This window comes from Apium graveolens, chromosome 4 (assembly GCF_009905375.1).
Source record: "Apium graveolens cultivar Ventura chromosome 4, ASM990537v1, whole genome shotgun sequence".
Taxonomy (NCBI): domain Eukaryota; kingdom Viridiplantae; phylum Streptophyta; class Magnoliopsida; order Apiales; family Apiaceae; genus Apium; species Apium graveolens.
Window position 1 is genome coordinate 302,392,429 of NC_133650.1, and position 25,772 is coordinate 302,418,200.

The window sequence follows — 25,772 nt, forward strand, 5'->3', positions numbered from 1 at the left end:
AAGGAATTCTGTAAATAATGGAATACTTGGAAGAAAAGATATCTGATTGATATATTTTAGGAAGCAAAATTATATTCCATATCAATTAGCGATTATCTTGTAACTGTGTAGTATATAAACACAGATATAGGGTTTACACTATAAGTGTTATCATTATTAGAGAAGATTATTCATTATAACCCTAGCAGCTCTCGTGATATTTGTTCATCACTGAGAGGTAACAGTTCCATACTGTAACAGAGTTTATTGTTTCAATAAAGTTTGTTTTCTGTTACTTAAGTTCTTAAAGTTCGATTTGAGTGTACTATACACTGTATTCACCCCCTCTACAGTGTGTGTGTGACCTAACAAATAAGAAGGGAAGAAAAAATACCCTGCATAGAGACTGAGGAAAGCCCCACTTGGATCAAAGAAAACTCCTCTAACAGAGTCCAGCTGGGAGTCTCTTCGGGAGTTAGGTGAATGGATCTAGGGATACCATCACTGACATTCCCTAAGAACGATCTAAAAAGTGTGCCTCAGTCTCCATTCTCCCACTTAAGCCCGACAACTTCGGGAGTTAGGTGAATGGATCTAGGGATACCATCACTGACATTCCCTAAGGACGATCTAAAAAGTGTGCCTCAGTCTCCATTCTCCCACTTAAGCCCGACAAAACTGTCTCTTCAGTGTTGGTTATTATCAGGAATTGAAGCACTGTTAGAAATTTGTTTACACTTGGGCCTTTGCCTAATATAAACCCAACCACAAGAGTTTTGTGCACTGTTGTAAAACTGCATTTTTTTCCTAAACACAGCTACTGAAAGAGGGAAACCACTCCTAAGACACAAAATCATGAAACAAAGAATATTTCTCCAGGTATTGGGAGGTAGCTGACAATGACTAATTTGTAAATCTGCTAACAAAGTGGGATTAAACTCGTGAAAAGGAAACCTAAGCCCCGCAGTAAGGGCGTCTGCATAAATAAACAAAGTATCGGGGTTCCAGTGGCATGTACGGTCACCACCTTCGGTAGTAACTATTCTAAGGGGGGACGAACGTTATAGATTTCGTTGAGTTTGTTAATAACATTTAAATTATACCACTTATTACAATAATCAAAGGAGTCTAAATGAGTTTCAGATGGATATTCATCCCACCTAGTATTATATATCTATCAACGACATATAAGAAAAGCGAATTTCAATGTCGTTACCTCGCTTAGAAGCTGAAGCAATCTTCGCTGCCCTTTCTGAACCTTTGTCAGCCATTAATGGAGGTTGGAGTAGAGCTTGAAGCGAAGGAAGGAGGAAAAAGGTGGTGGGAAGGATGGGGAGAGAGATTTTAGGGGAGAGTTTCGAAATGAGAAAGTGAAGTGTGAGAAACCACTTCACTCCAACATGTCACTGGGCCAATAAAAAGGGCAGGCTAACCGGTTAAAAGCCCAGCCCAAAGGCTTGGGCCCAAAATCAAGAAAGTTCCAGAAGTTTTCTGGATAAATAAAAAATAATAATAATAAATATATATTTATAGTTTTCAGAATATTCTGGAATAAAATGTGGGCCAAAAGAAAAGCCTAGATAAAGAATGAGCCAAAAGTAAAGCCCATCAACAAAGGCCATAGGCCCAACCTGATTGAAGATGTAAAAATTTAATAAACAATCTCGACCTAAGAAATTAGGGTTAAGAATAAAAAAATCTTGACCTAATTTCGGTCAGGAGTTCTGATTGAATGATCCTGGTCGAATGACTCCACGAGCAGGGAAAAAAGGGAGCACAATTCGGTTATAGTTGAATAGTTCCTGACCGAATTCGGTCATGATTCTGATCGAACCAACCTGACCGAAAGTAGTTTCGACTAGGGTTTTTGGGACCATAATTCGACCAGGATCCTGGTCAAATGGATTCCTGGTCGAAATTATATATATGAAAAAAAGGGAAGAAAACAAAATAGAAAATTCCTGAAAATTATAAATATTTTCTGGAAATTAAGAAAAATTTCTAGAAAATTAAGGAAAAATCACAGAAAATAAGGGAAATGTCTTAAAAGTGCTAGAAAATTCCTAAAAATTAAGAACAAGGTAAGAAATTTAATAGGGAAAACCCAATAAATACCCTGGAGCCTTAAAAAGACAAAAATCGTTGTAAACGTGTAGGTCGTTCCACACTTTACGTTAAAAATGATACTTTGAAAGGGATTAAATGAACTTAACTTCAGCGAACTACATTTTGACTTGATCCTTGACATACGGCAATGTACGTAGACATCTTGTTAAAACAGATCGAGTCACGAAGCATACATGCAGTTAAATCGAATCTCGAAACTCACGAACTCTAGCAATAAATACACCCTAAATTTTTATCCCTAACAAAAATTATGCAAAACAATTAAAAATAAAATTTCCGTTTACTTAATTTCAAGCGTAAAAATTAAACAAAATTAATTAAAATTTAATATGTATTTACGTCACTCTTTGGAAATTATTCAAATAAAAACCAGAAACGAACTTTTGAGCAATTTATTTATTTATCAGAGGGCGATTGAGATTAAACGAGCAACAGCAGCAAAGATGAGCTCTAACAATTCAATCTGGGATCAAATCGATCGCTCCGAAAGGTAATTTATCACACACACAAGCACTTATTATTTCTTCGTTTGTTATAACTCATTTATATTTAATATGAATTTTGATTTTGCAGCTACCTTGTGAGCTGTATGTACGAAGAAGCTGTCTCATCGTCAGCTACTATTCTCAAACAATTATTATTATTATTATCTCATAATAATTGTAATAAAAATGAAATTGAAACTGTTGAGTATAATGATATGTTGGAGTCAGCTGCTATGGTGTTTGTTCAATCACTCAACGAGCTCGGAAGGTCCTCTAATTCCTCTTTTGCTTGCTTCATTTCTATTATTTAATGTCGTGTTTACGTGTTTTTGTTTTGTTAAGTTAATGTGTTGGTATGTGGATAATGAATTGAGTTTGTTTCGAGATAGTCGTGGTTCTCGTGAAATGAAATTGTTGATTTAAATTAATGTGCAGGACATCAGAAATCCTCAAGGAGCTTAAGATGTTGTTTGGTTCGGTTGGTTTCGTACCTGTCCAAGTTTTCCTGACAGGGTATGGATGTATTGTGCTCGTTTTACTTTCCGTGTTGATTCAAATTCTTTGCTGCAACTTAATGTTATACGTACTTGTTCTGAATTATTTAATCTACAAACAAAAGGTCATCGGGTTTAATTTGGTATTTCAAGATGTGAAAATTCTGATTGCAATTGATTGTGGTAACTGTTTTTGCAGTTATACTTGAATTTTCTTTTAGTCAAACTGTGCTTAGGAATAATATATAACTATAAATGTTAAACTTTTGTGATGACAAGACTACATATGTTATACTCTTCTAAAATCCGCAATGTGGAACTCCCTGGCCTCAGTTATTTTAGATGTATTATATGGTTATGTGTATATGCCTAAAGAACCTTGCACAATTCAGAACATTTTATTTGTCTTCAAATGCGCTCTTCCTTGATTTTTCACTAAAAAGTTTTGAGGTTTTTGTTTTATTCTTGAGAATCTTACAGCATATATTCAGCTCTCGGACTTAGTTGTAGTGTCACTAAACTTGTGGATACTATGGAATTGTCCTATGTTACCCGGACTTGGCTAAAAGTGTTCAAAATGGATACATGTCTTAGCGCTGGACTCGGAAAATATTTTGAGAATTTTACATATTTTTAGCCTAAAATAGGTGTCGGAGTGTTGAATGTCCGACACGGGTACTTGAGGAGAATTAAGAGTTAGGGTAACATAGGAAGTGTCTGTGTATTCACTTTTTTTGTTTCAACAGCAGCCACCAAGTAAAGCACGATATATTATGCTTTTATCAGTTTCCATGTCAATTCGAATTCTCTAGTACAACATACTGGTATACATACATGTTCTGAATTATCTAATCTACAAGGAAGAGGTGATCGACTTTAATTGCTTTAGTTGTGTTGACAATATACCATGACGAAGTAAAACTGTTAAGGTTTTACCTTCAGTCGAACTACACTTAGGAATATAGAATAGCTATAAATCATCTACTTCTGTAAGACTAAAAATCTTACACTCTTCTAAAATCTGGCAATCCGGAGCTCCCTAGCTCAGTTATTGTAGATATATAATATGTTTATGCGTATATGCCTAAGTAGAACCTTGCATGATTCAGACCATTTGATTCATCGTCACTAGCGCTCTTCCTTGGTTTTCTACTTTGAAAATTTGAGGGGTTTTGTTTATTTCTTGAGAATCTTACAGCATACTCTCGGACTTAGTCATGTTGTTACTTTGGAAGTGTCTGTGTACACACTTCTTTCCTTTTTATAGCAGCCACCAAAAAAGCATGATACATTTGATCAGTATATCTTATTCTGTATGTTCGAAATGGCTATGCAGTACTTTCTTTATCTAAAATTATTATGAGTTGTAAAGGAGATCAAGCTGTCATATATCATCTTTTCAGGGTATGTTTTCAGATGCAAGCAGACCCTTCTGATGTTCGAGAATCTCTCGAGGAATTCCTTGGCATGTGGGAAAGTGTCGATGAAGAACACTATATTCTTTCCGGTAGTGAAAAAAATATAGGTAATACAGTAGGATATGGCAATCCTATTTTTCTTGGTATCGACAAGTATCTTGAAGTTGTTGAGGTGTATGTTGTTACACTTCTTGCGGTGCTTCAGAGGGACGTTAACTTTGCCATATCTTGGGTTGAGAAAGCTGCAATACCCGAGCAAAAGAGACAGGTAAATGTGCTTTCCCTGTCTTCTTTATACTAATTCATTGCTTGAAAAAATAATACTATTCACAAAATTTGACTAACTATCTTAGATTAGTTATTGATTAATAACTTATTGGTTAGTTATCCCTCATTAGTTCAGTTGCAACATGAATTTATTTGTTGTACCAGTTGACTCATTAGGCCATAGGAATGTTAAACTATATTCAGCTAATGTTGTTGCAAAGCCTTTGGGGATTAGATGAAAGGATGCTGATAAATGAAGCCCTAAAAGATCGACGAACCGAAAAAAGACTGAAGGCACAATTAGCTATAAGGAAGCAAGATCTTATATTATTATGTTGTGTTTGGTTGGTGTTAATGAAATTGGAAGGAAAGGAATTAGACTTCAACTACATTATGGATAAATGTTCAAAATTTCATTCCTTCATTCCATTCATTAGAACTTAATCCATAGTTCAAGCCCCCAAATTTGGGAGGAATGATCCATTCATCCCGTACCTATTTTCTTGTCCTCATCATGGAAATTTTGTTTTGCCTCATTTTATTTTAAATCTTCCCTCCCACCTCCATTGCCATCCTTTATTTTCACTCATCCCATTCATCCCAACCAAATACAATATTAGAGAAATGAATATTGTCAAATCTGCTCCTTCACATATTGGCCACCAGTGACCAAACAAGTGTCAAGAGAATTGGACTTCGAAAATATCATAAAAATTGTGTTAATTGTTATGTGATGAAGGCTATCTGATTATATTTTGTATTACAATAACCTTTGAGATTGTGCAAAGTTGCTTTTACACTTGTTACTTTTATGCTTTATTTGTAATATATAAGCTTTCTTGTTGCATTGCTAGTTAAGTTGATTTTGATTTATTTATGACTTAGCATATGTCATAACAATCTACTTAATTTAGAACTTGGGTGACTATGAAATACCTTCTCCTTCACAAAACCTTGAGCAAATTGATATATATTTTCATGAATGGGTTAAGGGAAATACCACACAAGAAGCCAAGGGTCACATGTACATTATCACATGTTTCTTAAAACTTTTTATGGTTAGTAGTGTCTTACGCATATTTCTCCTTTTAATTAGAGCATCTCTAACCCATTAAACTAATTTCAAATTCAACTCCAGCCCACCAACACTGAATTTTACACCATTCTTGTACAATATAAATCATTTTATTACTAAAGTACAAAAGTAAAGTTAAAAGTAAATAAAGTTGTGGGATACAAATGGAACAAATTTGTTTTAGTAAAGGAATACAAGGGCAACATGAGAATATACAAAAACTCTAAAAATTTAGTGCAACAAATTTGGTGTAATTTTTGGTGTGACACCAAAATGGTGTAATTTTTAGAGTTGAGTTGGAGAGGAGTTTTACACCAAAATGGTGTAAAAGTGCATATTTAGAGTTGGGCTGGAGATGATCTTCGGACACAAAAACACAAGGTTTGAGGGGCATATGGTTGTGGTGAATATAGTATTTCTTACATACATCACTGAGATTAAACACTTGTGTCCTAATTTAGATGACCGTCAAACTCGTTATCCCGAGGTAAAAAATCACTTTCTTTCAACTTTATAAGAATTAGACATACGAATCTTCGTAGAATTTCCATCTACTAATTGTGTGTGTGCACACACGATGTACATATATAAATATTTCATTAGGTGGGTGACAAATTTAGTAGAGGAGATGGCGAGAAAGGTGTGTGCAATGCCATCAGCAAACATGAAGATTTAACTTTCTCCGAATGCGGCATCTAGTTGAATGCTTCTAATTAGTGCGCAGGGAAAGGAAATATATTTATTCTACAGTTAGGCAAATTAGTGTTTCTCTTTGATGTTTTTGTTAAATAACTTTACCACTTTTTTCAAACTTAACTTTGGAACGCTCCCTATGGTTTATCATTATACGTTGTCTGGTACATTCACATTTTACCATCTTTTAAACTATGGATTTCTAGATCTAAAACTTGCCTAACAATAACATGCAAGAACATAGGTGTGCTTTTCCAAGCACTTGTGTAATTGTAGAATTTAGGTCAAATGTCCATGGATTCTCAGAAATACACTGTAATAAAATTACTGTTAACCAACCAAGAGGAAACTATAATTTTTTTAATGGTTGTGTAATTTCATTACGGTGTATTTCTGATTATCCATGGACCTTCGACTATATGCCTAAATTGTACACACGTGCTGGCAAAGCACAATATGTCCTTGACTGCTATTGTTAGGCAAGTTTTAGAACCAAAAGTGCAAAGCTTAAAAAATGTTAAAATGTGAATGTACCAATAAGAGTATAAATGATACCCTAGAGGGAGAGGGAGCTTCCCAAAGTTAATTTTGAAAAAAAGTGAAAGTAATTAAATAAAAACATTAAAGAGAAAACACTAATTTGCCTATTTGTAGAAAAAGTATATTTTCCTACCCCATTCATAAGCATTCAACATCAAATCAGGATAGATGCTGCATTCGGAGAAAGGTAAATCTTTATGTTTAATGATGACACTACACACACCTTTCTCGCCATCTCTTCCATTGAATTTGTCACCCACCTAATGAAATATTTTTATATGTATATATCACACACAATCAGTATATGAAAATTCTACAAAGATTAGTAGGCCTAATTCTTATAAAGTTGAAAGAAAGTAATTATTTACCCACGAATTTGATGTGTCAGCAACTCAAGACACAAGCGTTTAATTTCTTTAAGAACTACTCTATCCACAACAATGGACCCTTGTATTTTTGTGTCCTAATTAAAAAGGAGAAATATGGGTAAAGCATTACTAATCATAAACATTTTTAAGAAACATGTAATAATCTACATGTGAGCCGTGGTATTTCACTCGTGAAAATATATATCATCTTTCCAGGGGTTTGTCTATGGTATTCCGTAGTCATCCAAACTCTAAATTAGGTAGTTTGTTATGACATATAATAGATCAAAATCACCTTAATTAGAAATGCAACAAAAAGGATTATATATTTTAAAATAAAGCATAGAAGCAACTTTGTACAATATCGAAGCTTATGTAATATAATCAGATAGTCCTTATCACATATCAGTTAACACAAAATTTTGATATATTAGGGTCATCAAAGTCCAATCCTCTTGACACTTGTCTGGTGGCCAAGATGCCAAGATGCGAGGTACCAGATCTGACAATATTCATTATCTAAGAATTTAAGATCTTGCTTCCTCACTAATCATATTATGGCGATGCGATGTATCTCCTCAAATCTAATCATATCAGTGCCTTGTGTCTTTTTTCGGTTCTTCGATCTTCTAGGAATTTATTTATTAGCACCCTTTTATGTATGTATATCTTTTGAACTTACATTGCTGCAAGATTACGATTGTGGTTTCAGTGTGAAAGATCCAACTCAAATTTCATGCCCATACAGTTGACATGGGTATGACCGTATGAGGATAAATTTGGAGAATCCGGGTTATGGATACCTATATTCCTGCTTGCCTGGTATTCATTATCAACAACCTTGTACTAAATTAACTTTCATATGGGATATATGATCTTCATTTCCTGCCAAGTCTTTAATTAGGAACATAGTTAAGTGCCTTCAAATTTCAAAATAAGTAAAGTTATATCTCGATTTAACAGACATTTCTAGTTCATTGGCGAACCCAGCTCTAATATTATGTAGCTACTAGTTGTGTACCTGATTTAGCAAAAGTTGATATTTTTATAATATGGCCATTTATCCGATTCACCATAGTAAGATGGGAAATGTTTGATGTTGAAATGGATGGTATGTACCTCATTTGTTTATTCCTCAGACATAATGTTTGTTGTTGTGCCGCACTTGATTTTCTTATGGAGAGCAGTTGTATATTTTTGTGTTGCATGGCTTTTGGTTTTGTGCAGAGTGCTTACAAGATGTATCACGGTGTTCTGCTCACTGATTAACAGGAAACTCTGTATATTGTTTCTCGTTGTTGTACTGTTAAACCCGAAAACTTTTAAGCTATTATCTGTTTTTGAATAGGAACTCCTGAGACGGCTGAACTCAATTTATGCTAATAAGGCTGCAAGCTTGTCACAAGGCAATTCTTTAAAAGAAGAAGATGGACAGGGTGGAATAGAGAGGGTCTTTGACAACACAAACCTACAATCTATTGGTAATAATGCTACAAAGGAAACAATTATGAAATTGTCTAAACAGAGAGTTCCGGGCATTTCTTGGTTCAGAAATATTACTTTGAGGTTTGGCAATGCTCAGTTTGTTATGTCAAGTAGGAGTGTCCTGCTAGGGTGTCTGCTATTGCTTACTTATTATTTCATTCGGAGAAAGCGAGCTGATTTAAAAAGGTAAATATGCTTTTCCTCTGACTTTGTCTACAAACTTTTTGCTTTTAAATTTTCTCTGCATCATAGAATTTTCCCTTTTATTCTATGTTCATGTCTAGTAAAATTGTATGTTCCAACTCTGGTTGTTTTTTTTATCTTTCCTCTTCATTTAGTTAATTCAATAAATTGAATGACTTTTAGGGTTCGTGTTGTTAAATTAATAGAAGGAAATAGGTTTATGTTGAAGTTGCTTAAAGTTATCCTTAGCCCTAAATATACCACAATGTTAGAGTTGATCATAAAAAAGTAAATATGTACAGCACCTTACCTTTGGTTCTGTCGTTCTTCCAAGAGTAAGTGATAATTAAATTCGAGTAATACCTATCCTTGTTAGTTTTAATCTTCAAATTCTGCTATTTAGGTGATTTTGTTGGTAGACTGTAGTTTTCCTCAGGTGTGATGGGATTCTGTTGCGAGTGTTTAGGGTTTGATTTAAAGAACTGGCAGGGGAAAAAGAGAAAGTAGGCCGTTATACACGAGCTGAAGTAGAATATTAAGACATGAAAGATCACTATAATTCTAAAATTAGTCTGAGCCAACATCAGGTTACTGAAAAAAATTTAGTACCGTAAAATTCTTTAAAATATTTTAATTATTAAGTATTATCTAAATAATATATATGTTAAAATTATTTGAAATAACTAAGTGAAAATTTTCTGCCTCTGGTTCCGCATCAGTAGTTCTAGTACACAACGTATATAGCATCCCCCTTTGAAAATAATTTCAAACATGGATAGTTTTCCTGTCTTATGTTTTGTATTGTGCAGCTAGTTTGATGTAAAATAATATAGGGCAAAGGTTGATTTGTTATACTTTACGAGTTGGCATCCCAATTAAACGATCTCTTTGTTACTTCCACTTAGGGTGAAATATATACCTTAAAATCTTGTTTATTGCAGGGTCCTTAAAAGACAAGCTCTTAATGTGAAGAAAGCTGCTACAGACTTGTGGCAACTTGCATTCTCATACCAGGTGAACCCTTTAGCAGCTGTTCAACCTCTTCCTTCTGCCCCCCATGGAAGTGGTAGATAGATGATCAGTTTTCATTAAGTTTCTTCGCACGAAAACAAAATTATAGTTGACCACTTCTTATCAAGTTTCTTCGCACGGAAACAAAATTACAATTTAAGGACGGAAAAGTGTGCGTAGCATTGTATGTACACAACTAGAGCTTGGAGTTTATAGATTTTGAAGTCGCTATTTTTTCTTCCCGTTTTTTTGTTTTTGTTTTAATTTGATCTAAACTATAATAAGATTTGACACAGTTGCATTTCAAATTACACAATTTGTGTCTGATGGGAAAAACAATAATGTAAAATGTTCAACATATTAGAACCAGAAAGTTTGCTCTTTTATTTTTCACTTGATGAAGTCATATACTGTCGCTATCTTCTTTGAGAATTTTTTATAAGGTTTTTGTATAGGAATGTAAATCTTGATCAAACTTGAAAGATAATACTTAAAAAGTGCATAGAACATATTCACATTTATAACAATAAACACCTTGTTAGATTGTTAGCAATAATAGGAGAAAGTGATGGAAAAAAATTGAATAATTTCTGCATTAACATTTATCATTTATCTTAATAATACAACATAAATACTTAGAATCATGTAACATATATATAAAATTGCAGTATATGACATGAGGGTGAGTGTCATTTTTTTTTGTTTTTATTTAAATAAATAAGTTTTAAGAAAGTAATTACTAATCAAAATTGAAAATGTAATAAAAAAGGTGAAACAAATATTCTGCAAACTAAACGTGTAATTAAACGCAAAGTACTGGTAGCCAAGAATGTTGATTTGTCATCTGCATTATTTTCTAAAAGATACAAGTAGCCAAATTTTGTGCGGACTTCACATTCCTGTAAGTGTAAGGTGCTTCTTCATACCAGAGAACTTTATTTGTCCTGTTGAAAAATTCAACACTCAACCCATACTAATAAATTTCTCAGGACCATTTGATTCATGACCTTGCTATCGAGTAGAGACTAAGCACAATAGGTCCATTTGGATTGAAAAATGAGAATGAGATTGTAGCACATATTGGATTAGAAGATCGTTTCGTCATGAGGAAGCACATGAAATTGACTGCTTATAACTTAAAATTTTCCATAATTCAAAAATTCTGCCGAAACAACTTATACCTTTCAAAGTTTTGCTTGACTTACAAAGTCTTTAGACCCCAACAAACTACCATTCCCCTCGCTGAACAAAGACACTTAATTTGAATTGTTGTAGTTAACACCACCACAAAAGTTTGCCCTCATTCCACGGTTAATGCCATTAATAAATTGTGTGTTGTGTTGCCTGTACAGTTGTGCACTACCAATACTTCATTCGGCAAGATTTTCTCTTTTTGTTGTACAACCATGATTTTCAGTTTTCTCAGATTCATCACTCTCTTAAATCTTGTCTTGGCAACTTCAACATTTGTATGTGCATCGTTAAATAATGTCACTGATCGACAAGCTTTACTTGCTGTTAAGGTTTCGATAAAAGATGACCCATTCGGTGTGTTGAATTCATGGAACGATTCTTCACACTTTTGTTACTGGACTGGTGTTACGTGCAGTCACAAACGACCGAGGGTAACAGAGCTAAACCTCGCCTCCCAGCATTTGGTGGGTACATTGTCTTCTCATATCGGAAATCTCTCCTTTCTTAGGTCAATTTACCTCTATCAGAATGGCTTTCATGGCTCAATCCCAAATGAAATTGGGCGGTTGTTTCGTCTGCAGCGTCTTGTTATCGGGAACAACTCTTTTGAAGGTGGTTTTCCTGCCAATCTGAGTCATTGTACAAATATCAGAAGAATCTCAATGTCTCTCAACCAACTTGGAGGAAAACTACCTGAATTTACTTCTTGGCGTAAGCTTTATAACTTCAATGTTGAAGACAATCAATTTATTGGATCAATCCCGCCTTCAATAGGAAATATATCTTCTCTTCATTATTTTGTTCTGAGCTATAACAATCTAGTCGGACATGTGCCTTTGGAAATTGCTCATCTTGCAAATTTAGAGCTTCTTGCATTGGAAAGAAATAATTTGCAGGGGACGTTTCCATCATCAGTTTACAACTTCTCATCCCTCTACGAGTTTGCTATAGATCGTAATGAGTTCGAAGGAGAACTTCAACCAGATTTGGGCTTCACCCTTCCCAAACTGCAAAAGTTCTATGTTGGATCAAACAAATTTTCGGGGTCACTTCCACCATCAATAAGCAATGCCTCCAATCTTGTTGAACTTGAAATGTCATACAACAATTTTAGAGGCCCTGTACCAAAAAATTTGGGCAGTCTGTCGAGACTTCATTTGCTAAATCTAGGTAGCAATCTACTCGGAGAAGATCAGCTGCCCGATGGTTTGAGCTTCATTAATTCTTTGATCAACTGTACCCATCTAGAAGAATTGGACTTAAACGAGAATGGTTTTGGAGGCGAGCTCCCAAAATCCATTGTTAATCTTTCCACCACTATGTATTATCTTGATCTGTTCGAAAACCACATCCATGGGAGCATACCCCTTGAAATTGGAAAACTTGTGAGCCTGACACAACTGGATTTGAGGCACAACTTCTTAACAGGTACCATTCCAGATTCAGTTGGACAACTTTCAAAGCTAGGCGCGCTACAGTTGGGTAGAAACAACATATCAGGACTAATTCCAACTTCCATGAGTAATATTAGTCAATTAGTTATTCTCGGTTTAAACAATAATCTGCTCCAAGGAAGCATACCTACTGAATTGTTCAATATCACAACTTTAGAGACGGTGAGCCTTGCTCATAACAGCCTTGGAGGTGTAATACCTGTGCAAGTTGTTGGACTTTCTCAACAATGTGTTTTCCTTTATTTAGCGCAAAATCTGTTCAGGGGGCCTTTACCGTCAAACATTGGAAGCTTCAAGCAATTGGTTGAATTAGATGTTTCAAACAACAGATTGACGGGAAATATACCGGCTTCTCTGGGTGGTTGTGTAATGTTGGAGCAGCTATATATGGAGGGAAACTTTTTTGAAGGTAGAATTCCATTGTCATTCAAAGCTTTGAAAAGTCTTTTAGTTCTAGACATGTCATGTAACAATATGTCTGAGGAGATTCCAAGGTTTTTTGTTGGATTACATCTAATTCAATTTCTCAATCTGTCACACAACAAGCTTGGAGGAGAAGTGCCTACAGAAGGTCTGTTCTCAAACTTCAGTCTTTTCTCGGTTGCTGGAAATTTGCAACTATGTGGAGGTATTGAAGAATTGCAATTGCCTTCGTGTCCCGTAAATGAGAAAAATAAATTTTCCCTAAGAATGATACTCCTTTTGGTTCTTCTCCCACTTGCTTTCTCCTTACTATGTCTTGCCTTCATTTTCTACCGACGACGAAAGTCTAAGCAGATGAGAATCCCTGTTTCCATAATGCAAGACAGCCAATACCCTAGGCTTTCTTACCAAGATCTTTTGATAGCTACAAATGAGTTTTCACCAAATAATTTGCTCGGTGAAGGAAGATATGGTTCGGTTTTCAAAGGAGTTATCGAATCACAGCAACAGGCTGTTGCCGTTAAGGTATTAAATGTTCAAATACACGGAGCCAACAAGACCTTCTTAGCAGAGTGTGAAACGTTACGAAGTATTCGTCACCGCAATCTCATCAAGATCATTACAGCATGCTCTAGCACTGATTTCAAAGGCAATGCCTTCAAGGCACTAGTATTTGAGTTCATGACGAATGGGAGTCTAGACAACTGGTTACATCCAAGCCCTTCATCAGAACAAGGGAGTGAAAGAAACTTGAATCTACTCCAGAGACTAAATATCTCCATTGATGTTGCACTTGGAGTGGATTACCTCCATCATCACAGCCACAGAAGCATCGTTCATTGTGACATCAAGCCAAGCAATATTCTACTTGACGAGGAATTTGTTGCTCATGTTGGTGATTTTGGTTTAGCCAAGTTCTCCTTTGATACGACAAGCGACATCAACCGATCACAGACAAGTTCAACAGGTGTTCGTGGAACAATTGGATATGTTCCTCCAGGTAACTCTCTAGCTTCTGCAATATCAAAACATCTTACAATATTTTCATACACACCACAATTATTGTACTCATAATCTAGTTTAAAATCTACTTATTATAATTATCATATTTTCTTATGTCGGATTAAAATCCTTCAAAAGTTTATATTCCAACCAATATAAGACTTACTTTAAGTAACATTGATAATATCTATGATGCTCAGACTCTTTTAGAAATATTCGACACATACACAAGTCTGATGCTCAGACTCTTTTAGAAAGATCCGACACAAACACAAGTGAAAGTCCGATTCTTCGAACTTGAAAATCAAAGACTCCGGGATACGTTTTATAAGAATCCGATACTTGGATTTGGACACGGCAATTACTATTTTAAACATAATATGATATTTTCTATAAGCAAATACCTATCATTTTATATACATAAACTTTTAAAAAACAATGATAAAACAATATCTATTTTATCTATAAATTTATAACAGGTACAATTTTAAAAATTAAACTATACCTTATAACAAACAATAAGAGATAAGTTCTTTTATGTTTTCAGAGATAAAGTGTCCATTTTTCAAATGGCATTCGAATCCGGATCGAAGTGACACAGGTAAGGTTGGGTGTTCCGAAGAGTCCGAGCATCACAGGATAATATACCTACTGAAATTCAATCTATTGAAAAATTAAGAAGAGCCTCCGTTAGTATAATATTTTTTAAATGCACTATAATATTATTATATCATACAGCCTCATTTCAAAGCCGTTGTGCAGAGTATGGAATGGGTTCAGAGACATCTGCAGAAGGAGACGTGTATAGTTATGGAATTCTTTTACTAGAAATGTTTTCAGGAAAAAGGCCAACTGATAGCAGCATATTAATGCCCCACGGGGATAATAACCTTCATGAATATGTGAAGAATGCTGTGCCGCATAGAGTGATGGACATTGTCGACCCACGAATCATACTAAATCAAGAAGATTCCGGCTTGACTGCAAATCAATCATACAGCAGGACTACAATGGAGATCTGTATGATAACAATATTTGAAGTGGGTATACTGTGTTCAAAAGAAATTCCAACAGAGCGCATTGATATGGGGGTTGCCATTAAGCGGTTAAACGGAGCAAGAGACAAACTTCTACAGCCACAGTAGTTATAGTCTAATAAAATAATTTATTTTTACTTGCATATTTATATAGTAATCTAAATACATTAATTTGGCAGTAGAAACATTAAGGTTCTTTATTTATAGTTATCTAAATACATTAATTTGGCATCAGAAACATTAAGGGTAGGAGATGTTTGTGCAAATTTCACTCACAATTATAGTTAAGTTGTACTTTACTATTATTGTCAAATTGTAAATGTGGGTATATTTACAAAAAAAAAAAAGCAACGAAAAAAATTGTACTAATTTTGATTTAATTTATAATTGTAAAATAAATACATGGTTCGTTTTATCTAATTATAACATATAGAATACTAAATTGCTAACACACCATCCCTGTTATATGGACCTAGTTTATCTGAAAAACTATCAAATAGCCGTACTTTAATATCTGATATTAGTGTATGATGAAAATGTTCCTTGAATCTCTTTAACCTACAAAATCACTATCATACATCTATTGAATATATACTCACAAATCATGTATCAAACATGATTTTCTATTAGTAGTCATGCTTTTGCATGAGATTTCACCCTCCAAAATTTACATGGTTAAATTACTATGTTATTAAAAGTTTAATAATACTTGTAATAGCTATTGGAAGAAAAGAGTAAACAGTTGAATTTATATAAACCATTGAAGAAAACATGCAAAAAATGAGGTGAAAAATGAAAGGTGAAGCGCATGTCTTTCCATGCAGATTGCAGAGACACAAAATTAGGTTTCTCAAAACTGAGGAGAATTGCCTCCTCTAATCTCTTTTTCCTACCCCCCTTTTTTTAAACTTCACCATTAACACCCTATATCTATATTTGGAAAATCTCTTTTATCACCCTCTTCTCTTTTCTTAACCCTATTAACCCACATTTTCCATTTGCCTAATCTCGTTCGCCATTGGAGATCATTTTTACTTTGCTTTGTAAATTCAAGTAGAAGCAGCCCTCCGAGGGCGAGGCGCGCACATTCTAGTGCGCGCACCGACATCTCCATCATGGCCCTCGTAAATCACAACATTGCTACTCATCTGCTTCCTCGCGCTCTTCTCCTGCTATCTGTTTTCTTGAATCTTTCTTTGACCTCGTATTCAGCTCCACCCGAATCTGAAGTCCTTATCAAGTTCAGAGATTCGTTGACTGACAATTCTGCATTGTCGAGTTGGAATCCTGCAAAACCCCCATGTCCAGGTGATGCTTGGGCAGGTGTTATTTGTCAAAATGACAAAGTATGGGGATTGAAACTGCAAAATATGGGATTGAAGGGTAAATTTGACATAAGCATCTTGAAAGATTTGCCTCTTTTGAGAACTATCAGCATAATGCAAAATCAATTTGAAGGAGATTTCCCAAATATAAGGGCTATAAGTGCACTAAAATCCATTTATCTGTCCGACAATAAATTTTCTGGGGAAATCAAACCAGATGCTTTCGACAAGATGACTGGTCTAAGGAAGTTTGCTGGAGCACGTAATCAGTTCACAGGCCCGATTCCCTCATCGCTGACTACCTTGCCATTGCTAACAGAATTACGGCTTGAACAGAATGCTTTTACCGGGCAGATACCAAATTTCCTGCAAGACAAACTAACAGTTTTCAATGTCTCCGAAAATCAATTGGATGGTCCAATCCCTGACAAACTCACCAAACATGATCTAACTGCATTCATGGGTAAGTAATTAGTGTCTTTCACTCATTAAAGCGAATGCATACATATATTAAGCATAGAGCATAGTTTTTTAAATCATCAATTTCTACACCAATATATCAAACTTCATAACCCTCCATATGTAATTCGATGAACAGGCTAAAGTTAAATATTTGAGAAAAAAGAAAATAAGAAATGTAATTTCCAAAGCTATGTTTTTATTCCCTGAATGAACATGAAATACACAATTCTAATTTCAAAGTTGATCTAAATAAATAAAAAGTGCTCCGGGAATAAAAATTTCACAAGTTAAAGCAATCAGATAAGTTTGTGCATGTCTACAATATTGTTTAGGTGATTAACTTTAGAAATTGACACTTGCTGTCTGGAACATCAAGTTGGTCCATCTCTAGTACTCAAGACACGAGTCCCTAATTATTAAAGGTGATATTTGTAATTCATCCTTCCCTGCGTGTCCATCCAGGCAATGATGAACTCTGCGGCGGGCCCATGCCTCAATGTCCTGCTCCGACAGAAATATCAGCAGGAACCATTGTTCTTTGTGTAATACTCGCGGTGGCGGCACTGGCGGCAATATTCGTGGCTATTATCATCCTTCGTGGTCGTAAAGAAAACCCTGTACCAGAAAAGCAACAAAAACCAGTTGCAACCCAAGTCCACAAGAAAGGACCTTCTATGGATATCGACAAGGTGGAGAAAGGAATGCCCCCTGCAGAAAACTCGCCACCAGCTGGCAAGAATAATAATCAGACTAATGTGAGGTTGACATTCTTGAGAGAAGACGTAGAGAAATTCGACTTGACAGACTTAATGAAAGCCTCAGCTGAGATATTGGGGAGCGGTGTGTTTGGATCTACATTCAAAGCAGCTCTTGGAAGGTCTGGCCGGGTTATGGTTGTGAAGAGGTTTAGACAAATGAATAATGTGGGAAGGGAAGAGTTCCAGGAGCATATGAGAAGGCTAGGAAGGTTGAAACACAAAAACTTGCTTCCTCTCGTGGCTTTTTACTATAGAAAAGAAGAAAAGCTTTTGGTTACACAATACATTGACAATGCAAATTTGTCTGCATATCTACATGGTAAGTTACATAATGTGTGTAGGTTGTGCTTCTCTTAGCAAAGACTACAACCACAAATGTCATTCTTTCAAATGTTATACTTTAATTTCAGGAAATCGTGGTCGCGGAGTACCAAGCCTAGACTGGCCAAAGCGGTTGAAAATTGTGAAAGGCGTAGCCAAAGGACTTCAGTACCTTTACAACGAGCTACCAAGCATAGTCACACCTCATGGTCACCTCAAATCTTCAAATATTCTTCTCAACGATACATGGGAACCTCAACTCACTGACTATGCCTTATATCCCATTGTCAACCAAGATCAAGCACATAATATCATGATTGCATACAGGGCACCCGAATATAAGCAACAAGGCCGCATAACCAAAAAAACGGATGTTTGGAGCCTCGGAGTTGTGATCCTAGAAGTCCTAACAGGAAGATACCCCTCAAATCCCTCGCAACAGGGAAATGGAAATGATTCGGATTTGGCAGATTGGATTCAATTTATCGATAGAGAGGAATGGAAGACTGAAGTGCTTGATAAAAACATGACGGGTAATACAAAGCGTCAAGACGAGATGCTAAAGCTTTTAGATATAGGTTTGAGTTGTTGTGAACCAGACGTGGAAAAGAGGTGGGAAATCAAAGAGGCAGTTGAGAGGATTGAAAAGATTAAGGAATAGGATGAAAATGCATAAAGAGATAAAGCAAAGGTTAAGAAGACATGCTTCATTTCATCCCACCACCAGTTAGCCCATGGTATATTGCTAATTGCTATACTACTCTACATTTCCCAGCTGAATTTTGACTTCTTGAAGTACTGAAAGGTACGGAGTAAATTAACAGATAGGATTCATATAATTTTGCAGCGTTCCAAAGGAATGGGAAATTTTGGTACATGATTTATAGATGTAATCAATCAATATGGGGGTGGGAGTAAGGTTTGTCGAATTAGCTATTGATTTCATGAATTATATTGTAGCCAAATGTAGGATTTTTATATTTTCTATCAGTCAGATCATATGATACGATTGAAACTGGTAATGTAATCTTTGAAGTCACAGCTCCATGTGAATATATAATTTAACAGAATTTATTCACATACCCTTCTAATTCGTTGAAATGATATTTTCTGTCATGCTGGTCCTGAGATACGAACACAACTAATATGATGAATACAGTAATTAAAAATATCAAACTTACTAGCATAAGTAAAATATAATGCCTTCAATTGCTGTAATGTTTAAATGCTTTTCTATCTTTTTCTTCAAATAGTCTTGTATGTTGCTAAACCAAATAGGAAAATTGTAAGTTTACCCGAGTAAACTTCATCAATCTACATGGTTCCTATTCATCATGGCAAAATTGATATTGTTACCTCTAAGACATTCTTGCGTTTCTGTAGATTTATTTTCTTCAAAAGCTTCAACCCGAAACTTATTCTGGTTGAACTATCTCCTCAATATTAAACCGTCGTAGGCTCAGGCTTTACCTGCCTGAAAGATAAGAAAATGGTAAAATCAATATAACCGGAGATAGTAGTCTGAGAGGGAGGTAGATAGCGAAGGATGGAATGGAATAAGATCAAGTAAAAGACTAGCCAAACTACGTTATAATGAAAAACATCGAAATACTCACAAAAATGATCTGAAATAATGCTGAGGCAGAATTAAAAGAAAAAAATGAAAAGGACATACTATAAGAATAAGTGACTTATCTTTCATGCTTAAGAGCTTCAGGAATTTTAGGTCCTAACAAGAAGCTGAAGCATCTAGGAATTAGGAATTGGACGATGAACTGTCCTAATGCAATGATCAAAAGCCAGAATAGCAAAGCACGTAGAGATCTCCATTCTCCCGCCTTTTGCTGATACAAAATTCAGACCCTAAACTACATAAAAGAGAGTATGATCAAGTAAATGATCTACTATTCTGAATAATAATAATAATATCACATTAATTAGAACATGAATGGTAGACTTTTTACATATTTTCTAGAATAAAGTCATTTTAACCCTCCCTATACTCCAATCAATACTTAATATTATGGGTTCTCATCCTATTTATCAGTACCAATTTCTAAACTGTTTACCCGTGTCTCCGCCAAGGCTCGAACCGCATTAGGTATAACCTATGCGTAACAGCCCGACTTTTCATACTATTAATTCTAAATTGAAATTTAAACAAAGTACAATTGTACTAATCCGAAAGTCTATTACAAGGACAACTATTATAAAAGCCGATCAAAAGTCAATTTACTCCAACCTAACGATCATATAACTCTATTTTGCATAATTAACTTAAGGAATAGTTCACACTTCACAATGCATGCTTATCTGTGAGGCTATCATGATTCAATATATTAACACAATAACACTTCACCAAATATTATATAAACATTAGAAATATAAATATGCAAGAATATATCATATATGATGCTTGCAACAGTTTAATAGTACAAAATTCTAAGTTCATACCTTCTGAGCCAAAAAAATGGACTGGGGCTGGAGGACTTTGTTTGTAAAGACTCAAGACAAACTGTGCCTACAGTTAGTCTACGGCTGATCAATGGGCTGAGGCTGACTACTAACTGGTCCAATTCTGATTCAGTCTATAGCCCAATCCTAAATCCACACAATAATAATAATAATAATAATAATAATAATAATAATAATAATAATAATAATAATAATAATAATAATAATAATTATTATTATTATTATTACCTTATTACCTTACCGGCCTTTTTGCCATGAGTTTTTTTTTAAAAAAGTGAAATTTGAGATTTATTTAGCTTTTCGTATTGATATTAATAAATTCAAATTGATAAATTTGTATATTATTATATATAAAATATGAGATAACGAGGAATAAACTTTTATCACTAGACGTTATTTTCTTAAATTTATAGATTAGTTATATAATTTCGTGTCTATCTTTTTAAATTTGTAGGTCAGTATATAATTTCGCGACTAGTTTTTCAAATTTGTAAATCAATATATAATTTCTAGACTAGTTTCTTAAATTATACGTGGTTTTTTTGGTTCCTTGTGAAGTATATGCACTATTTGATTATTTATCTAATTCAATTATTCTTCCTTGCGAGAGACGCTAATGAGCATGTAATAAAAAACTTAAACGGAATATAAGGAAAGAATAAACTATCAAAAAATGTAAGTAATTAAATAAAATGTACTTGTGACCTATGAATGATGAGAAATATATAAATGCATAAATGTAGTTGTGGTTGAATGAATAGAATAACATAAAATAAAATAAAGGAGTGAATGAGATTAATTTTGAAAAGAAGGGAATAGAATAAAATAGAATAGATACAAAACAAACTTTAATGAAACACTAAAATGTTAACATCAATGTCACTTAACATGTCTCCCTGTATATTGTGAACTATGTAGTTGCCTTCAATCTTGATTATGACCATTTCCAATTTCTTAAGGGACCACTGGTCCTTTAAAATATATCTTTCTTTTCTTTTCTTTTTTAATTTATTCTCTGTCTTTTTCTTTTCTCAATTTTCCATTCAAATGTGCTACTCACCACTCACCACTCATGGAACCATGGTTCCTCAATATATTATGTTTTTAATAAAGACAAATATTTTTAATATGAATGTGCATTGTAAAGTATAAAATTTATAAAAAAATATTGTGGTGATTGAGTTCTTGTATCTTTAGGGCAGTTCACTGGTATCTCTGACATACAAGTGTTGTCAACAAAAGTTTCATGTACATGCTAAAGTAGGGAGGTTGAGGCAGGAGGCTCGGATGATTTTAAAGAAAAAGAATATTGAAATTTTAATAAATATTTTTCTATTTTTGAGATTTAATTAGTACACATTTTATATACCTGATATCCTTTCATAATATTTTAAAATAAGCATTTGGAAAAGCAGATATTAGGTATTATAAAACAGACTAAAAACCCACAATTTAAAAGAATGGCCTAGAATTGTTTGTCATGTCAAACTTTATATCACCACACTCATAACTAGAGTTGCCATATCTTGAAACACCATTAATATTCTACTGCTCACACACGCAATAGACTTTATTGTTATACTTCCTTTTTTCTTTTGACATTAAATTTATATTGTAATTGTTATATCATTATAAGGTTGAATCTTTATAAACTAATAATTAATAAAATAAATATTTTGTTAAAATAATATTTTTTTATCTTAATATAATATAATATAGTATTTTTTCCCGTTTTTAATATATTAAAAATAATATATTTTGACTATCAATAAATTAATAAACTTGTACAAGTAATAGTTTTTATAAATTTCAATTATATCCTATGTGTTTCTTTGGCCCCTGCTTGCATCAAGGCGGCGGAAATTTGAAAAGCAATGCAGTTTTATCAGAGGAAACAACCAAGAAAATCGAGCACAAAATAAAAAATAGTTTTACTCATAATATATAATTACGAGGTAGTATCCATTTCTATAATATAAATTCATATAGTTAGAATTTTGAGGGATTTTTGTTTTAAATGTTACTCCCTCCGTCCCACTTGATTGTTTACGTTACTTTTTGACACGTTTTTCAATGTTTGTTTAAAGTATAGTTTCATAATATATTTTTTTTAAATAAAAATTTTATGTTTAAACTTTTATTCAAAAAAAAAATTTGAAAAAATATTATACAACTATAATTTATAGAAGTCTCGAAATACGTGTCGAATAGTAGTGTAAACATGCCAGGGGGACGGAGGGAGTAACATTCTTTCTTATTGATTTACCAATAGTATCCCTGCATTTCATATTTCACCTTTCATATTCTTTCCGTCTCATTTTTCTTATCCATTAATCTAAATTTATTTTTAACTCAATCAAATCAAATATCATAAAAATTGTCATAATATAAAACTAAAACAACAATTTTTACTTTTTGTTATCCTTTTACTTAACTTTTATTTACATTTATTTATTATACTTATTAAATTGGACAATTATTATGACACAGAGAAAAATAATAATAGTGAATAATAAAATCGGCACAAATAGAGTATCATTTTTTTAAAGAAAATATGAGTGGTATTCTGGTAATGGTATGATATATAAAGATGAGGTTAAAAGAGAAAGAGAGTGAGAGTCATAGTTTTAGAATGATTTTCCTTTAAAAAAGAGAAAGTAGCTTTATCGTGTTTCATGTTGAACATATACTAACATTCAACTGTTATGGGAAATTGGGTAATATCAAGAACATCATTACTCATTACTACTAAATTCTTTTTAAAAGCAACTCAAGTGCTTAAAGCCCTCTAAACATGTAGCAATCCCATGATTATTTTTCATAGTGGTATCCGCATTAGCTTAAACTGCACAGGAAGTCTGTACCCTACTTATTTAACCAAAATTAAAGTTGTGTTAATCAGATTTTTGACCCCATTCGATCGATTTTTCCTGAATTGCCTGATTTTTAATTGATTTTTTAAAAACCGCACTTTAACCCGATTAACAATTAATTGAGACGGGACCCGTCCGTACTCTATTTAATCGATTAATCGGCCGATTTTTAAGTTATTAAGTTTTTCACAGAAGTCATAATAAGTAAAGTGTAATTTTTATGTATTTGGAAATTGGAATAATACAATTCTACTAATAGTACAAAACTACAAATAATCGGATATTTGGCACCACATTAAATGTATATTTTAAAGTATCGTATGCACTGATGATAAAATGTAAATATTTTAACAGTTTAATTATTCTAAATTCGTATTCACTTGAATATACAGATTTTTTAATATAAATATATAAGTTCTCATATGTAATAATTACATAATTACACAACTTGATTAGAAGTTGTTAATTATATCACGAAAATATATTACAATATATTAGTGCTTATATAACTTCCTAGTGACGAGATTTTTCTCATATTTTAAATTTAAATAAACATTTTTATTTAATAATATTATCTTTAAGTTGTCTGTTTATGGGAGTAAAAGAGAGAAGTGCAGAGCAAGTGGCACATGCAAAGCTTTTACGAGACATTCGAAGCAAAATCAAAGTGCGCAATGAGGACTTTGATGGTCCTTTGCTTTCCATTAAAAGTTGTTGATTACTTGTAAATAATAACAACCTTTTTTTTTTAATTTAATTGAATAATTGATCTTCAGTCCTTCACATCTTGTTCTTTTCTATTGAGTTAGAATAATCCTAGCATATTCTAAAACAATTTTATTTTTAAAGGAAATTTTTTATCAAAGTTGAATGAACATAAAATGGATCAAATTGATAGTCTTTGTGCAAAGACAATAAAAAATGATACTTTAAAAATGATATATTTACCAGTATTTTTGGTTACAATTTGTTTGAGCTATCAATTATATATGCAATTTCATATTTTCGTATAAACATTTATCACTAAATTAAAATGAACACGGTAGAAAATAAACACTTTCTCATCAAGAAAAGCAAACAAACTAAAATTTTAATCTAAAAATCCAAATAAAATTTTTAGATCTGAAAAACAAAAATACAGTAATATATAATTGATCTAAAAATGTAACTTATAACTTAAAGTCAAAAAATGTCATATAAGTGATATGAGAATCGTAACTTAAAATTTATTTATGTGTTTGGATAATTGTATGTATAAATCACTTATTGTTAATAATGTGTTGGTAAATCATAATTTATAATTATAATTATTTTAAAATAAAATTAAAATATAAATTACAAATGTAAAGAATTAATAATTTTGAGACCTAAATATGAAACTAAAAAGAAAATTTAAAAATAAGAATAATAATCGGGATAAAACTATATAATATACAGTATTCATCGTGATAAAAATAAAATTATAATATTAATCCGAGCTAAAAAAATAAATGTACATATAATTAGATTAATTTAGCTTAGTTAATATAATATTAGACTATTAAAACAAAACTACACCCCAATTTTTGTTCACCGCCAACAAATCATATTTTGTTGGATGCTTGTGGTGGGTTGTTTTTTATCTAACTTAGCTTTAGGTGCATTTGCATTTGTGACAATAAGTTTCGATTTATTTCATAATCGGGATTTGACCCAATTTTTGTAAAACACTCGGAATTTAACCCAAGTTGTCATATTTACTATTCACCCGAATTAAAAAGAGTATACGATTGAAACAAGTTCAAACAAAATTAAAATCAAAAGATGACGAACCTTCATTTAAAAATTTAAATGAGCAAATTTCATATCTTAAAAATTTTATTAAATTAAATCTAGAAAAATCATGTAATATAAAAAATATTTCATACATAACATGATTTTTTTATCGTAGTTAACCTGCACCCGCTACCCTTCGGATACATACTGGGTAAATTATACGGGCTCACGCAATACCCAACGTGAACCAAGGTAAAGTAATAGCCTCTAAATCATCACGTGAACCAACGTAAACCGCATTTAAATGACAGACTCTGGCTCAGGAGCCATAATCATAAATTGTCCTCCCGTAACATTGGAACCTGTGACTAAAAAAGTAATTATTCCATTTTTAATCAACTGAGTCAATCCTTGCGAGCGCATGATTTTTAAGCTTGTACAATTTGAAAATAGGAAATTAGAAAAAAAATGAAGCAGAATGTCATCAAAGAAAACGAAGAATGAAAATTTGAAAGTTAGGATTTCTAACTTTTCATTTACAGTTTTGATGATATGTTGCCGATTTCTT

At 33.2% G+C, this 25,772-nt stretch overlaps 3 protein-coding genes and 1 long non-coding RNA gene across 7 annotated transcripts; 3 read left to right on the forward strand and 1 right to left on the reverse strand.

Annotated features, from left to right (window-relative positions):
- Nucleotides 1–2,482: 2,482 nt before the first annotated feature.
- LOC141721444 (protein APEM9) lies at nt 2,483–10,511 on the forward strand. Its single transcript, XM_074524371.1, has 6 exons — nt 2,483–2,596; nt 2,680–2,859; nt 3,027–3,104; nt 4,489–4,771; nt 8,795–9,117; nt 10,056–10,511. The coding sequence occupies exons 1-6, from the start codon at nt 2,550–2,552 to the stop codon at nt 10,186–10,188; spliced, it is 1,044 nt and encodes a 347-aa protein (XP_074380472.1). The 5' UTR covers nt 2,483–2,549; the 3' UTR covers nt 10,189–10,511.
- A 562-nt stretch (nt 10,512–11,073) lies between these two features.
- LOC141721445 (putative receptor-like protein kinase At3g47110) lies at nt 11,074–15,525 on the forward strand. Of its 3 annotated transcripts, none has more exons than XM_074524374.1 (2): nt 11,074–14,196; nt 14,746–14,914. In XM_074524374.1, exons 1-2 carry the CDS (start codon nt 11,532–11,534, stop codon nt 14,874–14,876), a joined length of 2,796 nt encoding a protein of 931 aa, XP_074380475.1. In that variant the 5' UTR covers nt 11,074–11,531; the 3' UTR covers nt 14,877–14,914. The 3 variants fall into 3 exon arrangements, with proteins under 3 accessions (XP_074380475.1, XP_074380473.1, XP_074380474.1); XM_074524372.1 differs by lacking the exon at nt 14,746–14,914 and adding an exon at nt 14,937–15,525 and having other exon boundaries at nt 11,077–14,196; XM_074524373.1 differs by lacking the exon at nt 14,746–14,914 and adding an exon at nt 14,961–15,524 and having other exon boundaries at nt 11,080–14,196.
- Nucleotides 15,526–16,350: 825 nt separating this feature from the next.
- LOC141721446 (pollen receptor-like kinase 1) lies at nt 16,351–18,762 on the forward strand. Its single transcript, XM_074524376.1, has 3 exons — nt 16,351–17,023; nt 17,485–18,099; nt 18,191–18,762. The coding sequence occupies exons 1-3, from the start codon at nt 16,351–16,353 to the stop codon at nt 18,760–18,762; spliced, it is 1,860 nt and encodes a 619-aa protein (XP_074380477.1).
- LOC141721447 (uncharacterized) lies at nt 16,789–20,617 on the reverse strand. Of its 2 annotated transcripts, none has more exons than XR_012574737.1 (3): nt 20,556–20,617; nt 19,458–19,964; nt 16,789–16,926 (listed from the first exon to the last, which is right to left on the reverse strand). It is a non-coding gene; the product is annotated as an uncharacterized LOC141721447 (long non-coding RNA). The 2 variants fall into 2 exon arrangements; XR_012574736.1 differs by having other exon boundaries at nt 19,458–19,969.
- Between the last annotated feature and the right edge of the window lie 5,155 nt (nt 20,618–25,772).

What these genes read in the sequence shown, in the direction of transcription:
- LOC141721446 (XM_074524376.1), top strand. Translation starts at nt 16,351, where the DNA reads ATGGCCCTCGTAAATCACAACATTGCTACTCATCTGCTTCCTCGCGCT. An exon ending in TGATCTAACTGCATTCATGG is followed by an intron (nt 17,024 to 17,484) that starts GTAAGTAATTAG and finishes GTGTCCATCCAG; the next exon opens with GCAATGATGAACTCTGCGGC. An exon ending in TTTGTCTGCATATCTACATG is followed by an intron (nt 18,100 to 18,190) that starts GTAAGTTACATA and finishes CTTTAATTTCAG; the next exon opens with GAAATCGTGGTCGCGGAGTA.
- LOC141721445 (XM_074524372.1), top strand. Translation starts at nt 11,532, where the DNA reads ATGATTTTCAGTTTTCTCAGATTCATCACTCTCTTAAATCTTGTCTTG. An exon ending in AATTGGATATGTTCCTCCAG is followed by an intron (nt 14,197 to 14,936) that starts GTAACTCTCTAG and finishes TATATCATACAG; the next exon opens with CCTCATTTCAAAGCCGTTGT.
- LOC141721444 (XM_074524371.1), top strand. Translation starts at nt 2,550, where the DNA reads ATGAGCTCTAACAATTCAATCTGGGATCAAATCGATCGCTCCGAAAG. An exon ending in CAAATCGATCGCTCCGAAAG is followed by an intron (nt 2,597 to 2,679) that starts GTAATTTATCAC and finishes TTGATTTTGCAG; the next exon opens with CTACCTTGTGAGCTGTATGT. An exon ending in GTCCAAGTTTTCCTGACAGG is followed by an intron (nt 3,105 to 4,488) that starts GTATGGATGTAT and finishes TCATCTTTTCAG; the next exon opens with GGTATGTTTTCAGATGCAAG.